Below are 16960 nucleotides of genomic sequence, written 5' to 3'. Positions count from 1 at the left end.
AACATTTCACAATTTTCACATATAGTAAACAAAAAAATTTCCGTGTATTTTTTTTCAAGAATCGCAGTTTGATGCTGATTTTATTGTTAAGGGCCTTGCGTGAGTTAAACAAGTTGTTTGTATGATATTCCATATTTATGTATTCATCGATATTATGTATATTATATGTATAAATATTATATCTATATACATAAAAATCAATCTATGTATGTATGTTCGCTAACTACTTCTGAACCACTTGGCCGAATTCAACCAAATTTGGTACACACGTTCTCTATCCTCAGGGGAAGTTGACAAAGGGGGTGGGAGGGTCATTTAGAAAAGGGGAGGGTTTTGTTTAGAAAACGAACAATTATGTGTAACTTGCATCTCCTAGGACCGATTTCAACCAAATTTTGTACACATATTCAATATAAGGAAACAATCATATGAGAGTGTAATCTTTGAAAGGGGAGGGGTCTGGAGGAGGGTATTGTTCAGAAAACGGGTAATTCAGAGTAAATTCTGAACCCCTGCACCGATTTCAACCAAATTTGATACACACATTCTCTACCCTAAAGAAAAGATAACAAAGCGGGTGGGGCGGTCATTGTAAAAAAGGGAGGGTATGGGGAGGGTTGTCTTTATAAAACGAGCAATTCAGTGTAACTCCCAACCCCCAGTACCCATATCAACCAAATTTTGTACACATATTCACTAAGAGTAGTCGATCATATGGAAGTGTAATTTGGGAAAGAGGGAGGGTCTGAGGGAGGGGTATTGTTCAGAAAACAAGCAATTCAGTGTATATTTTAAACCCCTGGACCGATTTCACCCAAATTTGGTACACACATTCTCTATCCTAAGAAGAAAAAAACAAAGGATGATCATTGGGAAAAAGGGAGGTAAGGGGAAGGGTTGTATTTAGAAAAGAGCAATTCAGTGTAACACCTAACTCCCAGGACCGATTTCAACCAAATTTGGTGTACACATTTTCTATCCCAAGGAGAAGATAACAAAGGAGGTGGGAGGGTCATTGGGGAAAAATTATGGGGAAGGGGTTGTCTTTAAAAATGAGCAATTCAGTGTAACTCCCAGGATAAATTACAACCAGATTTGGTACACTTATTCTCTATTTTTGGAAGATGTTTATTGAAAAGGTAGAAGGGCCAAACAAATATATAAAAATAGATTGATACAAAGGAACAATTCTATGAGCGGTAGATCTACCTCTGTGGGTTTTGTGCTACAGCATTGGACATTTTAATTGAATAATTTACTTTTCAGTCCCTAGCAAAGCCGGATACATATAGCTATTAGCTATCTATATATCTCGGATACTTATTCAGTGATGTGACGTATGTGATTTTGTAAACAAAAATTTAAACGTTGATTTCTGCAATCTGATAGCACTCCCACGCAAACCATCGCCACATACAGGTAGGGGAGGTTTCGGCTACATGTTCGTTGTGTTGGTTTGCGTAGGAGTGCCATCATATTTGACAAATCGACGTATGCATCTTTGTTTACAAAATCACATACGTCCTTTGAATAAGTACCGAGATATATAAACTCAATGTTTGTATGTTTGTGTGTATGCTCCAGCCTAACTTCTGAACCCATTATTGTATTGTTTAGTTATCGATCAATTTAACCATTTATCGAAATTATGGTTTGCCCAGTGACAAGCAATGATTAATGTGTTTCCTTCTGGATGGTGAATGTGATCCCTTCTTTGAAAATAGACGTTTGCCCGGAATAAGGCATCGGTGGATGTTTTTCCTTCTTTAGAAATAAACGTTTGCCCGGAATATGGCGAATATGGGTTTGCTCCCTTCTTCAAAATCAGTCAATGTTTTCAAATGAAATCTGCCTTCTTCTGATCAAATGATGAAGTATCGATAAGAAAACGCAATTATCCTGTTGACCAATTGGTTTATTCATTTTCCGATTGTGAAAAAAAAACTGCGAATCAAACTGGCAATTCCGAGCAAGGCCGGGTACATAAAGCTAGTGTATAAATAAATAAAAATGAATTAATATTATCCTAAGTATTAAATTAAATGTGGCAGTTACACAATGTTGTTATAGAAACTCTAAGAGTTTTGGGTTTGAATTTTGGTATGGGTTATGATATCATGAAAACAGTTTATTAATACTTATTTTTTATTTATTTTTATTCAATTTTAAAATATCGAACACTTTTGAATTATTATCAGCACAGTTTGAGTATAGTTTTGCTTTAATTTTATTTTCCGACAATGGAATGAAACAGTGAAATTTTTGGGTTCCTTGGATCGTTTTCGCGTTATTAAATTGCTCGCTGAGCTCTGAAGCCTTTATTTCGTACTCTTCAGTAGTAGTAAAACAAAATGATAATTTGGTTAAATCTTTTCTTTTCTACGATTTGCCCAATCAAAAGTTCTTTCGCAGTTTTAATTGGATGCTCACGTTCTTTGGCTAAACTTGCTCTTGTGGCCATGCGCTTTATTGTTCCTCAATAGCATCACAAGGACCTTTGCCATGTGATGTAGCAAAAAATGCCATTCTGCATCAATTCCGTACATTGATTTAAATTGACATAGGCTCGAAAAATTCTTACGATTTTTGTACTGCGACGCTGCTCCATCAGACATGAAATATATCTTTTGACTTCTTTATGCTTATCAACGCGTAAAAGTTAATCATTTTTCAATGAACATGTTTACGGATACTGAATCGTGTCTTAAATCTTCGGAAATTATAATAAATCTTAAGTGTTCAATTTGCGTACTTCCATTAAAATAAATAACGAATGGATGAATTGTAGCTTGTTGTACGTTCCAGTGATGGGACTGCACTTCATCTTGCAATACAAAGCTGTAATTTCCAGAAAAATCACAAATGACTAAAAATTCACCATTTTGTAATGTATTTTTCGTATTTTTTAAAAAGCTGGATTGTTCTGTTTTAATGAAATCGTGAGGGATTAAACTTTCTAATTTCAAGCAAAATTATGACACAAACTCATCTACAGGTTTTACAATAGTTTCTATGTCACACCTATCCGTGGTCACCCATTGCTCAAATGATAACTGATCAATATATTTTTCTTCAAACTCAGCGAATAAAGTATTTTCCAATGATGAAGAATCTGGACAATCCGAACAAGATCGTAGATAGCAATTTGATGTTGTATTTTCACACAAAAGACTACCAGTTAACATTTTAATATCCTTTGTTAAATTGATTCTTTTCAAACTATGTAAAATAAGATTAATATTCTCATGGGTTGTGCACACACACATTATGTGTTCCTGAATTGGAAAGAAGCTTACATTGCCTTGGCGAAGGCTTGCAAATGAGGAAAAGCCTATTTTAATATTATCGTGAATTTCCTTGAAGCGTGTGTACGCTTCTTTCAAAGTCGTCATCATTAATCGTTTTTGGATTGCTTGACGCTTTCCATCTTTTTTACTGATACATAATCTTTTGACCAGGCATAGCTCGACTTACTTCATCATCTTCAAAATATTGAACTACTATTTCTTTTGTCTCATCTGTTAATGCAGTACTAGACCTAGTATTTTTGGTTGAAAGACAGTTATTCTTCAATTGTTTTGCCTCTTTTACTGTATTTCTATTGGTTTTGAACTCATCAATGGCATCCTGAATAGACCACGAACTTGGCAGCATCGACAAAATCAATAATTTTTCTTTCCTTGTCGTGGCTGCATTCGAGAACCTTTCCTTCATTTATAATTACCTCATCGTAGTCTGTATTTTCCACACCATCAGGTCCCTAATTTGAAGAGGTTTCTTCGTACAGCTTCGTTTATTTCACGGTATTTTTCTCCGGGTAATAAACGTAGTCCATCTTCTCCATTTAATCGGAGTCACTTTTATCCCAGCTATGCCCTCGTTAAAGCGTTCGATGTTGACCTTTTGGATACACTCATCTTCCGATTGATTTGTTGAAACAGATTTCGCTGATGGTACGGTGGCAAGGCTCTCAGCACTTAATACTTCTGGTCAGGCTTGTAAAATGTCATCTGCATGTCATTTGACTAATTTGTTCATAACTTTCTTTAGAAGCAAAATTTCTTCCATAATTTTGAATGTACTCATAACGCTTGAGTAGGGTTATATTTTTGTCCAAGGGTACATTGCTCTAAGTATAACATCAAAGGCTGGAGAGTGAAAACTCTCCAAAATGTCACGTGTCATTTGACATAATGTCATTTGAATGACATTTTGCCTCCTAGCCCCAGATTACATATTTACAGCAAAGTCTCGTTAGACAAAGTTGTAGGCCCATTTAACCGCTATAAGTTCGTCATACAACATGAATTGATAGCTACCTTCTGAAAAAAGTTCTGGGAAAATTATACAAACGAATGCAAATGACATTTTACAACACTGCTTCTGGTAATTCCTCAGTTGTTGTCGATACATCTGGCAATTCCTCAGTTGCTGTCGTTTTCGAACTTCCTGCGCTCTGCTCAACCGATGATATACAGATTGCTCTTTTGTCAACGTTTAGACGGCAGGACGTGCAAATGCGTAAATTTGTATTCAATGTGGACATTGGAGCATAACCAGTCGCTTTCAGTTTATCTATGGTGCTTTCGGTGAGATTTCGTAACTCTTTGGAACACTTTTTTCCATCAAACGGCCTACAACAGTTGAGAAAGCGGCTACTCATGTTGTTCGTAATATTTCAATAAACAAAATCACTTTTAAGTTTTTACTGACTAGTTTGGTGTCATTTGCTTGACTGAAGAAAAAAATTACTATAAGATCTTTAACAACCTTAGTAGTAGTATTTTTTTTGCTTTTTCGTGAGCATTGTCATGGTATGTACCCATCATGCATTTGTTGTTGTTGAAGATACCCGTTTCCTCCCGATCATAAAGTCTATTCTCTAAGAGGTATATTTTTTGCAGGTAAACTATAGACGTACACGTGTATATAAATCTTTGATTTTGCAGCTTTTGTCTTAAAAATAACATTTCTGATATGTTTCTATCAACGTTATTATCAACAGGTTTCAACACTATTAAAAGAATTTTTCGCCAGTCACGTGCAATGAAAATTATGACACTATCAATACTTTTGATCACAACACTGGATCGTGTCTAAGTTTCTTATAGATGCTATGAATAATTAAATCAAAATATCATGAAAACAACTTGTTTAAATCACGTCCCTTAACAATAAAATCTGCATCAAACTGCAATTCTCGAAATAACTTACACAGAAAAAATTTTTTACTAAATGTGAAAATTGTGAAATGTTTGAAATGTCATGACTTTTTTGTTTATTAGTTTACCATCACCAAATTTTTATGGTAGATAGCTAATATAATGGACCGTTTTCCTAAAAAATTACGTTCGAAAAAAGATAGGGTTTTGAGATTTTTGAGTTTTGTGACAAAATGATATTTTTAAAGGCAAAAAATTTTTTTTTTACTGTGCACATTTTCTTAAGAATCACCATTTAGTTGTCTAACTTTGCTGAAAAAATCATAACAATCGAACATTCCGTTTTTGCTGTGCAGCTTTTTAAATATTTCTGAACCATTTTCACATACACCCTTTTGAAAAGTTAGTCGTGACTCAATATGAAGATTTGATATCGAAAAATGACGATTTAGATGAAATTGAAAAACTGTGCAGAGTTTCAAATATTTTCGAAATGGTCGCTCAGGATCGACTGACATGCCCCCGTGGAATGCCTCAGCAACATTATTTTCAGACAGACCCATCACAGATAGCACCAAAACCCAAATAATCAATTCCAACGTGAATCTTTTGTACTATACACTGGTGACACTAGATGTATGGGTTACAGCTGTTTACGGCTGAGCTATTTTTGTTTGAACAATTACATAATTACCTACTTTACATTTTGTCGCCATACCAAATTATAATGCAATCAATTTATTGAAATCCGTTGTAGATCATTCAACTTTGTGCCTGCTGGCTTGAAATAGTATCACTTCATCCATTCTATCAGCCACTGCTAGCTACAACCATGTTAATTGATTTCCTTTTTATATGGTTTCCATCTATTTTCGGCAGATTCAACATCTAACAGTCCCATGGCTGCTACACCACCATGCGATATCCTGTCGGTTCAGCAAAATCTTCCCCAGAACCTGACACCGTTGTACGGGAAACCAGCTGCTAGTCGCCGTACGGATAAATATAAGAAGATTGTTCTCTACATTCTGGCGGCCGATGATGGTTGGTTGAACCGGCTGTTTCAATTTAACAACTTTCGTAATCCAATTCCTTATCATCCCGCAGGGTATCAAACGGAGAAAACTGTGCTGCGGGAAGTCTTCAAGGGTTTGAATCAGAAGTGCCAAAGTCGTGGTTTTGAGTTGCATGTTTCCGATCTGCACGTACTGCAAGCCAGGGGCAACAGTTTCAACGTGACAAACTGGCTCAGCGGTCCGCTGGAGGCTCAAGGGGGGCACGATCTGGCGGCAAACTGCTTGGCGGAAATCGCTCGCCAATCGTGCGATTCCTATTTGATTCCGATTTTGTTTCTGAGTTCCACTTTGGGCGACCCGTTGCTGCCGCTGACTATCGAAAATCAAGACTTTACTACGGTGCTACAGACGGCCGAGTTGAGCGCACCGGACCGCGCTATTCTGGAGAAGTGGTATACATTGGACGACAAGTCACAGCCAGCGTGCTACCGTTTGAATGCCAAAAATAACTCGGTAAGTGATTTATCGCCGAAATGTGCTCTTATAGCATTGCTTTTTATTATGAACGGTGACATTGTTTTATGTGATTTCAGAATCTAACGGCAGAAGAATCGGAGAAGGAGCTCTCTACGTTGCTGAAAATTTTAATAGACGTCTTCTCCAAAGAGCTGCGAGATTCCTATCTGACTACGGTTGTTGAGCAGGTGCGACTTATTTACGTGATTTATTTACATTCGTTTTAAGATTCAGCAATAAAAGTATTACATTATCTTTTAGGAAATCAACAACACCGTTCTCATCAATCAGGAACTCTCTAAGCGATGTCTTTGGATTCAAAATTCCATCCCACCGTTGAAAGTCACGGAAAATTCCTCATCCGTAGAAGCAGAAATGGTTCGCAGATTGACCAACACACAAAATGATTTGAAGGTGGGTGAATTTAAATATCATACAAATCAATAGATGACGGCTTTGATTCACACCTCAGAAATTATTGGATTAGGGTTGCATTTACATTAGATTAGAACTTCCTCTTGGATTGGCGTTAGATAGAATTCAAATTGGATTTGAATTTATTTTGTTTTAAATTTGAATTTGATTTGGATTGGATTTGAATTACGTAAGGATTGGATTTCGATTAGATTGTGATACGATTTGGATTGGATTCGAAATGAATCTGGGTTGGATTTGAATTGGATAGTGGATGGATTCGGATTGGTTCTGAATTTGATTTGGATTGGAGTAGGATTGGATTTTAATGAGATTTGGATTAGATTTTGATTGGATTCTAATTGGATTGGATTTGGATTAGATTTGGATTGGATTTGGATTGAGTATGGATTGGATTTAGATTGGATTTGAATTGGATTTGGATTGAATTTGGGTTGAGTTTGGATTGCACTTGGATTGGGTTTGGAATGGATTAATATTGGTTTGGATTTGATTGGATTTGGATAGGATTTGGATTTGCATTGGGATTATATTGGATTTGGATTGTAATTGGATTGGATTTGAATTTGGATTGGATTGGATTTGGATTGGATGTGGATTGTAATAGAATTGGGTTTGGATTGGATTTGGACTGGAAGTGGATTGGATTTGGATTAGATTTGGCTTATATTCGGATCGGATTTTGAATTGGATTTAGATTGGATTTGTATTGGATTTTGATTGGATTTGAATTGAATTTGGATTGGATTTGGATTGGAATGGATGTGGATTGGATTTGGATTGGATTTGGATTGGATTGGAATTCAGATTGAATTGGATTTGAATTTGGATTTGAATTGAATTGGATTGTATTCGGATTGGATTTGGATTGGATGTGGATTGAATTTGGATTGGATTTAGTTTGAATTTTAATTAGATTTTGATTGGATTTGAATTGGATTTGGATTGAATTTGGATTGGTTTTTAATTGGATTTGAACTGGATGTGGATTTGATTCGATTTGGATAGGATTTGGATTTGCATTGGGATTGGAATGTATTTGGATTTGAATTTGAATTGGATTGGGAATATATTGGATTTGGATTGTAATTGGATTGGATTTGAATTTGGATTGGATTGGATTTGGATTGGATGTGGATTGTAATCGGATTGGGTTTGGATTGGATTTGGACTGGAAGTGGATTGGATTTGGATTAGATTTGGCTTATATTCGGATCGGATTTTGAATTTAATTTTGATTCAACTTGAATTGAATTTGGATTGGATTTGGATTGGATTGGATGTGGATTGGATTTGGATTGGGTTTGAATTGGATTGGAATTGAGATTGGATGAATTTGGATTTGAATTGAATTGGATTGTATTCGGATTGGATTTGGATTGGATGTGGATTGAATTTGGATTGGATTTAGTTTGAATTTTAATTAGATTTTGATTGGATTTGAATTGGATTTGGATTGAATTTGGATTGGTTTTTAATTGGATTTGAACTGGATGTGGATTTGATTCGTTTTGGATAGGATTTGGATTGGAATGGATTTGGATTTGGATTCGAATTGGATTGGGAATATATTGGATTTGGATTGTAATTGGATTGGATTTGAATTTGGATTGGATTGGATTTGGATTGGATGTGGATTGTAATCGGATTGGGTTTGGATTGGATTTGGACTGGAAGTGGATTGGATTTGGATTAGATTTGGCTTATATTCGGATCGGATTTTGAATTGGATTTTGATTGGATTTGAATTGAATTTGAATTGGATTGTATTCGGATTTGATTTGGATATGATTTGGACTGAATGTGGATTGAATTTGGATTGGATTTAGATTGAATTTTAATTAGATTTGGATTGGATCTGAATTGGATTTGGATTGAGTTTGGATTGAATTTGGATTGGATTTGGATTGGTTTTTAATTGGATTTGGATTGAATTTGAATTGGATTTGTAATTGAATTTGGATTGGATGTGGATTGTAATCGGATTGGGTTAATCGGATTGGATTAAGATTGAATTGGAATTGGATTTGGATTTGATTGGATTTGGATAAGATTTGAATTGGATTTGGATTTGCATTGGGATTGGGAGGGATTTGGATTTGAATTGGATTGGGATAATATTGGATTTGGATTGTAGTTGGATTGGATTTGAATTTGGATTGGATTGGATTTGGATTGAATGTGGATTGTAATCGGATTGGGTTTGGATTGGATTTGGACTGGAAGTGGATTGGATTTGGATTAGATTTGGTTTGTATTTGGATCAGATTGTGGATTGGATTTGGATTGGATTGGATTTTGATGGGATTTGGATTGAATTTGAATTGGATTTGGATTGGAATGGATGTGGATTTGGATTGGATTGTATTAGGATTGAATTGTATTTGGATTGGATTGGATGTGGATTGGATTTGGATTAGATTTGGATTGGATTTGGATTGCATTTGGATTGGATTTGGATTGGATTTGGATTGGATTGGATTGGGTTTGGTTTGGATTGGTTTGGATTGGTTTGGATTGGTTTGGATTGGTTTGGATTGGTTTGGATTGGTTTGGATTGGTTTGGATTGGTTTGGATTGGTTTGGTTGGTTTGGATTGGTTTGGATTGGTTTGGATTGGTTTGGATTGGTTTGGATTGGTTTGGATTGGTTTGGATTGGTTTGCGTTGGTTTGGATTGGTTTGGATTGGTTTGGATTGGTTTGGACTGAAGTGGATTGGTTTGGATTAGATTTGGTTTGTGTTTGGATCGGATTGTGGATTGGTTTGGATTGGATTGGTTTTGATTGGTTTGGATTGGTTTGGTTGGATGTGGATGTGGATTGGTTTGGATTGGATTGTATTAGGATTGGTTGTGTTTGGATTGGATTGGATGTGGATTGGTTTGGATTGGTTTGGACTGGTTTGGACTGGTTTGGATTGGTTTGGATTGGTTTGGATTGGTTTGGTTGGTTTGGATTGGTTTGGATTGGATTGGTTTGGATTGGTTTGGTTGGTTTGGATTGGTTTGGATTGGTTTGGATTGGTTTGGATTGGTTTGGTTGGTTTGGATTGGTTTGGATTGGTTGGATTGGTTTGGTTGGTTTGGATTGGTTTGGATTGGTTTGGATTGGTTTGGATTGGTTTGGTTGGTTTGGATTGGTTTGGATTGGTTTGGATTGGTTTGGATTGGTTTGGATTGGTTTGGATTGGTTTGGATTGGTTTGGTTGGTTTGGATTGGTTTGGATTGGTTTGGATTGGTTTGGTTGGTTTGGATTGGTTTGGATTGGTTTGGATTGGTTTGGATTTGGATTGGTTTGGATTGGTTTGGATTGGTTTGGATTGGTTTGGATTGGTTTGGATTGGTTTGGATTGGTTTGGATTGGTTTGGATTGGTTTGGATTGGTTTGGATTGGTTTGGTTGGTTTGGATTGGTTTGGATTGGTTTGGATTGGTTTGGATTGGTTTGGATTGGTTTGGATTGGTTTGGATTGGTTTGGATTGGTTTGGATTGGTTTGGATTGGTTTGGATTGGTTTGGATTGGTTTGGATTGGTTTGGATTGGTTGGATTGGATTGGTTTGGATTGGTTTGGATTGGTTTGGTTCGGTTTGGATTGGTTTGGATTGGTTGGTTGAAATTGAGTTGAAATTGAGATTAGTTGGTTTGGTTTGGTTTGGTTTGGATTGGTTTGGTTGGATTGAATTTTGATTGGATTTGGATTGGATTTGGATTGAGTTTGGATTGGATTTGGATTGGATTTGATTTGAATTGGATTAGATTAGTATTGGATTTGGATTAAGATTGGATTAGGATTGGATTTGGGTTGAAGTTGGATTGCATTTGGATTTGAATTGGATTGGATTTTGTTTTGGATTGGATTTGGATTGGATGTGGATTTAATTTGGATTGGATTTGGATCGAATTTTGGATTGGATTTGGATTCGATTTGAATTGGATTTTGATTGGATTAGATTTGATTGGATCTAATTGGACTTGTATTGGATTTGGATTTGAATTGGATTGTGGTTGTATTGATTTGGATTGAAGTTGGATTGTATTTGGAATGGATTTGGATTGGATTTGGATTGGATTTAGATTGTATTTGGAATGGATTTGGATTGGATTTGGATTGAATTAAGATTGGATTTGGATTGAATTTAGATTGGATTTGGATTGGATTTGGATTGAATTTGGATTGAGTTTGGATTGGATTGGATTTGGATTGGATTGGATTCGAGTTGGATTTGGATTAAGATTGGATTGGGATTGGATTTGAATTGGAGTTGGATTGTATTTTAATTTGGATTGTATTTTAATTGGATTTGGATTGAATTTGGATTGGACTTTAATTGGATTTGGATTGGATTTGGAATGGATATGGATTGGATTTGGATTGGATTTGGGTTGAATTTTGATTGGATTTGGATTGGATTTGGATTGGATTTCGATTGGATTTGGATTGCATCTGGATTGGATTTGGTTTTGGATTTGGATTTGGATTGGTATTGGATTGCATCTGGATTGGATTTGGATTTGGATTGGGTTTGGATTTGGATTGGTTTTGGATTGGATTTGAATTGGATTTGAATTAGATATGGATTTGATTTGGGTTGGATTTGGTTTGGATTTGGATTGGATTTGGATTGGATTTGGATTGGATTTTTATTGGATTTGGATTGGATATGGATTGGATTTGAATTGGATTTGGAATGGATTTGAATTAGATATGGATTGGATTTGGATTGGATTTGGTTTGGATTTGGATTGGATTTGAATTGGATTTGGATTGGATTTGAATTAAATATGGATTGGACTTGGATTGCATTTGGTTTGGATTTGGATTGGATTTGGATTGGATTTGGATTGGATTTGGATTGGATTTGGATTGGATTTGGATTGGATTTGGATTGGATTTGGATTGGTTTGGATTGGTTTGGATTGGTTTGGATTGGTTTGGTTGGTTTGGTTGGTTTGGATTGGTTTGGTTGGTTTGGATTGGTTTGGATTGGTTTGGTTGGTTTGGATTGGTTTGGATTGGTTTGGTTGGTTTGGATTGGTTTGGATTGGTTTGGATTGGTTTGGATTGGTTTGGATTGGTTTGGATTGGTTTGGTTGGTTTGGATTGGTTTGGTTGGTTTGGATTGGATTTGGATTGGATTTGGATTGGATTTGGATTGGATTTGGATTGGATTTGGATTGGATTTGGATTGGACTTGAATTGGACTTGGATTGAATTTGGATTGGACTTGGATTGGATATTGATTGGATTTGGAATGGATTTGGATTTGGATTGGATTTGGATTGGATTTGGATTCCATCTGGATTGCATCTGGATCGGATTTGGTTTTGGATTTGGATTGGATTTGGATTGCATCTGGATTGCATCTGGATCGGATTTGGTTTTGAATTGGTTTTGGATTGGATTTGAATTGGATTTGGATTGGATTTGATTTGATTGGATCTGATTGGACTTGTATTGGATTTGGATTTGATCTGGATTAAAATTGGATTGGGGTTGTATTGATTTGGATTGAAGTTGGATTGTATTTAAAATGGATTTGGATTGGATTGAGATTGTATTTGGAATGGATTTGGATTGGATTTGGATTGAATTAAGATTGGATTTGGATTGAATTAAGATAGGATTTGGATTGGATTTGGATTGAATTGGGATTGAGTTTGGATTGGATTGGATTAGGATTGGATTTGATTCGAGTTGGATTTGGATTAAGATTGGATTGGGATTGGATTTGAATTGGAGTTGGATTGTATTTTAATTTGGATTGTATTTGGATTGGATTTGGATTGAATTTGGATTGGACTTGGATTGGATTTGGATTGGATTTGGATTGGATTTGGAATGGATATGGATTGGATTTGGATTAGATTTGGATTGAATTTTGATTGGATTTGGCTTGGACTTGGATTGAATTTGGATTGGATTTCGATTTGATTTGGATTGCATCTGGATTGGATTTGGTTTTAGATTTGGTTTTGGATTGGATTTGGATTGGATGTGGATTTAATTTGGATTGGATTTGGATCGAATTTTGGATTGGATTTGTATTCGATTTGAATTGGATTTTGATTGGATTGGATTTGATTGGATCTGATTGGACTTGTATTGGATTTGGATTTGATTCGGATTTGAATTGGATTAGGGTTGTATTGATTTGGATTGAAGTTGGATTGTATTTGGAATGGATTTGGATTGGATTTGGATTGGATTTGGATTGGATTTGGATTGGATTTGGATTGGATTTGGATTGAATTCAGATTGGATTTGGATTGAATTTAGATTGGATTTGGATTGGATTTGGATTGGATTTGGATTGGATTTGGATTGAATTTGGATTGAGTTTGGATTGGATTGGATTTGGATTGGATTGGATTCGAGTTGGATTTGGATTAAGATTGGATTGGGATTGGATTTGAATTGGAGTTGGATTGTATTTTAATTTGGATTGTATTTGGATTGGATTTGGATTGAATTTGGATTGGACTTGGATTGGATTTGGATTGGATTTGGATTGGATTTGGATTGGATTTAGATTTGGATCGGATTTGGATTTGGATTGGATTTGGGTTTGGATTGGATTTGGATTGGATTTGAATTGGATTTGGATTGAATTTTAATTGGATTTGAATTGGATTTGGTTGGATTTAGATTGGATTTGGATTTGGATTGGATTTGGGTTTGGATTTGGATTTGGATTGGATTTGGATTGGTATTGAGTTGCATTTGGATTGGATTTGGATTTGGATTGGGTTTGGATTGGTTTTGGATTGGATTTGAATTGGATTTGGATTGGATTTGAATTAGATATGGATTGGATTTGGTTTGGATTTGGATTGGATTTGGATTGGATTTGGATTGGATTTGGATTGCATCTGGATTGGATTTGGATTTGGATTGGTTTTTGAATGGATTTGGATTGGATTTGGATTAGATTTGGGTTGGATTTGGATTGAATTTGGATTGCATTTGGATTGGTTTGGATTGGTTGGATTGGTTTGGATTGGTTTGGATTGGTTTGGATTGGTTCGATTGGATTTGGATTGCATCTGGATTGGATTTGGTTTTGGATTTGGATTGGATTTGGATTGGATTTGGATTGGTCTTGGATTGCATCTGGATTGGATTTGGATTTGGATTGGAATTTTAGTTTGGATTTGAATTGGATTTGTATTGGATTTGAATTGGATTTGGATTATATTTGGTTTGGATTTGGATTGGATTTGGATTGGATTTGGATTGGATTTGTATTGGATTTGGATTGGATTTGGACTGGATTAGGATTTAATTTGGATTGGATTTGGATTGGATTTGAATTTAATTTGAATCTTATTTGGATTTGATTCGGATTGAATTTGGATTGTATTTGGATTGTATTTGGATTGTATTTGTATTGGATTTGGATTTGGATTGGATTTGGATTGGATTTGGATTGGATTTGGATTGGAATTGGATTGGATTTGGATTGGATTTGGAATCGAAAATGAATTGAATCTCGAGTGGATTCAGATCGGATTTGGATTAGATTTGGGTTGGATATGGATTAGATTATGATTGAAATTGAATAGGATTCAGGTTTGATTTGGATTGGGTTCTGACTGGATTTAAATAAAATTTAGATTGGATTTGAATACGTTTTAGTTAGATTTGAATCGGATTTTGGCCTAATTGGGATTAGGATTCCGATTGTATTGGATTTGAATCGGATTTTGCTTAGAATTAGATTTTGTTTGGATTGGAATCCAGTCGGATTTGGATTGGAATTGGGTTGGATTGGACTATGATAAGATTTATTTATGGATTGGATTTGGGTTGGATTTGAGTGGAATTTGGATTTGATTGAAATTCGATTGGATTTAGATATGATTGTATTTGAATTCCGATATGGATTTGGAATAGATTTAAATTGGAATCAGATTTAATTCGAATCAAATTTTGATTTGATTTGATTTGGATTGAAAAATGGATTGGATATAAATTGGATTTGAATTGGAATTGGATTCGGATTGAATTTGAAATGGATTTGAATTTGATTTGGATTTGGAATGGATTTTAAATGGACTTGATTTGGATTTGGATTGGATTATGAATTGGATTGAATTTGGGTTGGATTTCCATTAGATTTGGATTTTATTTGAATTGGATTTGATTTCGGTTTGTGGTTGAATTTGGATTTGATTTGCATTGGATCTTGATAGGATTGTTATTGGATTTGGCTTTGGGTTGGATTTGAATTGTTTTTGGATTGGATTTGAATTGTGTTAGGGTTGCATTCGGATTTTTTTTGGATCGGATTTGGATTGGATTTGGATTGGATTTGTATTTGATTTCGATTCGATTTGGATTGGATTGAAATTTTCTTTGGATTGGTTTTGGATTGGATTTGGATTGGATTTGAAATGGATTTGGATTTGATTCAGATTGGATTTGAATTAGTTTTGGATTGGATTTAAATTGCAGTTGAATTCGATTGAATTTGGATTGGATGTGGATGGGATTTAAAACTGATTTGGATTTGGATTTGGATTGTATTTGAATTTCGATTTGGCCTGAATTATGGTTTGGTCTAGTTAGATTGTTGTTTGAATACGTATTAGATTTAGATTGGATTGAAATTGGAATAGGAATATAAATGAAAATAATTGAATTAATAAATTATTAGATTTTAGCTCGACGTGATAATTCAAGTTATACGATTTCCATGCGCTCGAGTAATACAAATTGTGAATGAGAATTGCAATGTTTCTCAAATGGTTTTTCTTCATACATATGGGTATTCACTGATGTAGCAATTTTCTCTTTTTCAGAATCACCTCAGCGAAAAACACATCATTCGCATTTCGGCAAACATAGCGCAGCAGCAGGACCAGTTCGCCACAATGCTGGAAAACTGCCTGTCTACGGAGATTGGTCTCATCGCCGATGAGCATATGAGTAAATATTCGATTCCCATGTGCACGTACGGAGTCGACCGTCGGTTGTTGAGTGAGATCGAGGAGGTAAATCGCCACTCACGTGTTCTGAACGAAAATTGCGCCAATTTCTCCATAACGGACCGAGTGAAGGAATATCTCACCAGCAACCGTCGGAAACCGCTGGTGGTGTTCGGGAAAACCGGTGCCGGGAAAAGTGTTCTTGTGGCGAAAATCTCTCAGAATATTCACACGTGGCTGCCGGAGTCTCATCTAGTTTTGAGGTATGATGAATAGGTGGACCAATAGTGCCAGAGAAATTCACGTTTGAAACAAATTTTTAATACTTTCCAGATATACCAATCTAACTGCCATGAGTTCCGATGTCACCTCGTTGTTGGGATCGATCACTGAACAGATTTCGGTACTGGTGAATAGTGTACCAACTCGTTGCAACCATGTAAGACATCATTATTTACGAACATGAAATGCATATATTCATGATTTTCCTTTTTTTATGACCAGACAATTGAATCGTACTCGGAAGCTCTGAAGCAATTGATAGAAGGCACAAAGCAGCAGATTACGATTTTAATCGATTCGGTCGATGGTCTTCAGGACTTGGATGCGTTAGAGTGGCTACCACTTGAACTGTTGGACAATGTGAAACTAGTTCTGACTGTATCGTCCAGCTGCACCAGCCTGGATCAGCTCGGAGCAGATGATGTGGTGCTGAAACGGCTGAAGGAGAAGATTGCCGACGCGGAATGTTTTCTGTACTTGAGTCCGTTCACCCAGGAACAATGGGAGGATGTGCTGTGTTTCGGAGGTGGGGCAATTTACTCGGCAAATGGCGCTCTACAGTTACCTGACAGTTGGAAGAAATCAAACGAGAAAATTTCGGTGCAGGCGAAGGTGAATC

At 35.9% G+C, this 16960-nt stretch overlaps 1 protein-coding gene across 6 annotated transcripts in view; it reads left to right on the top strand.

Annotated features, from left to right (window-relative positions):
* LOC134212179 (uncharacterized) overlaps positions 1 to 16960 on the top strand; it is a 119204-nt gene that overhangs the window by 99242 nt on the left and 3002 nt on the right. For all 6 annotated transcript variants that reach the window (XM_062689804.1, XM_062689801.1, XM_062689800.1 and 3 more), the window contains exons 4-10: positions 6042 to 6206; positions 6270 to 6691; positions 6772 to 6882; positions 6956 to 7108; positions 15934 to 16322; positions 16393 to 16498; positions 16564 to 16953. In XM_062689804.1, coding sequence (XP_062545788.1) covers positions 6042 to 6206; positions 6270 to 6691; positions 6772 to 6882; positions 6956 to 7108; positions 15934 to 16322; positions 16393 to 16498; positions 16564 to 16953 — 1736 coding nt within the window. The remainder of the gene's footprint in view (positions 1 to 6041; positions 6207 to 6269; positions 6692 to 6771; positions 6883 to 6955; positions 7109 to 15933; positions 16323 to 16392; positions 16499 to 16563; positions 16954 to 16960) is intronic.

Source organism: Armigeres subalbatus, chromosome 2, assembly GCF_024139115.2.
Source record: "Armigeres subalbatus isolate Guangzhou_Male chromosome 2, GZ_Asu_2, whole genome shotgun sequence".
Classification (NCBI taxonomy): domain Eukaryota; kingdom Metazoa; phylum Arthropoda; class Insecta; order Diptera; family Culicidae; genus Armigeres; species Armigeres subalbatus.
Note: the sequence above shows the minus strand (reverse complement) of the source record. Positions and strands in the feature narration are given on the sequence as shown.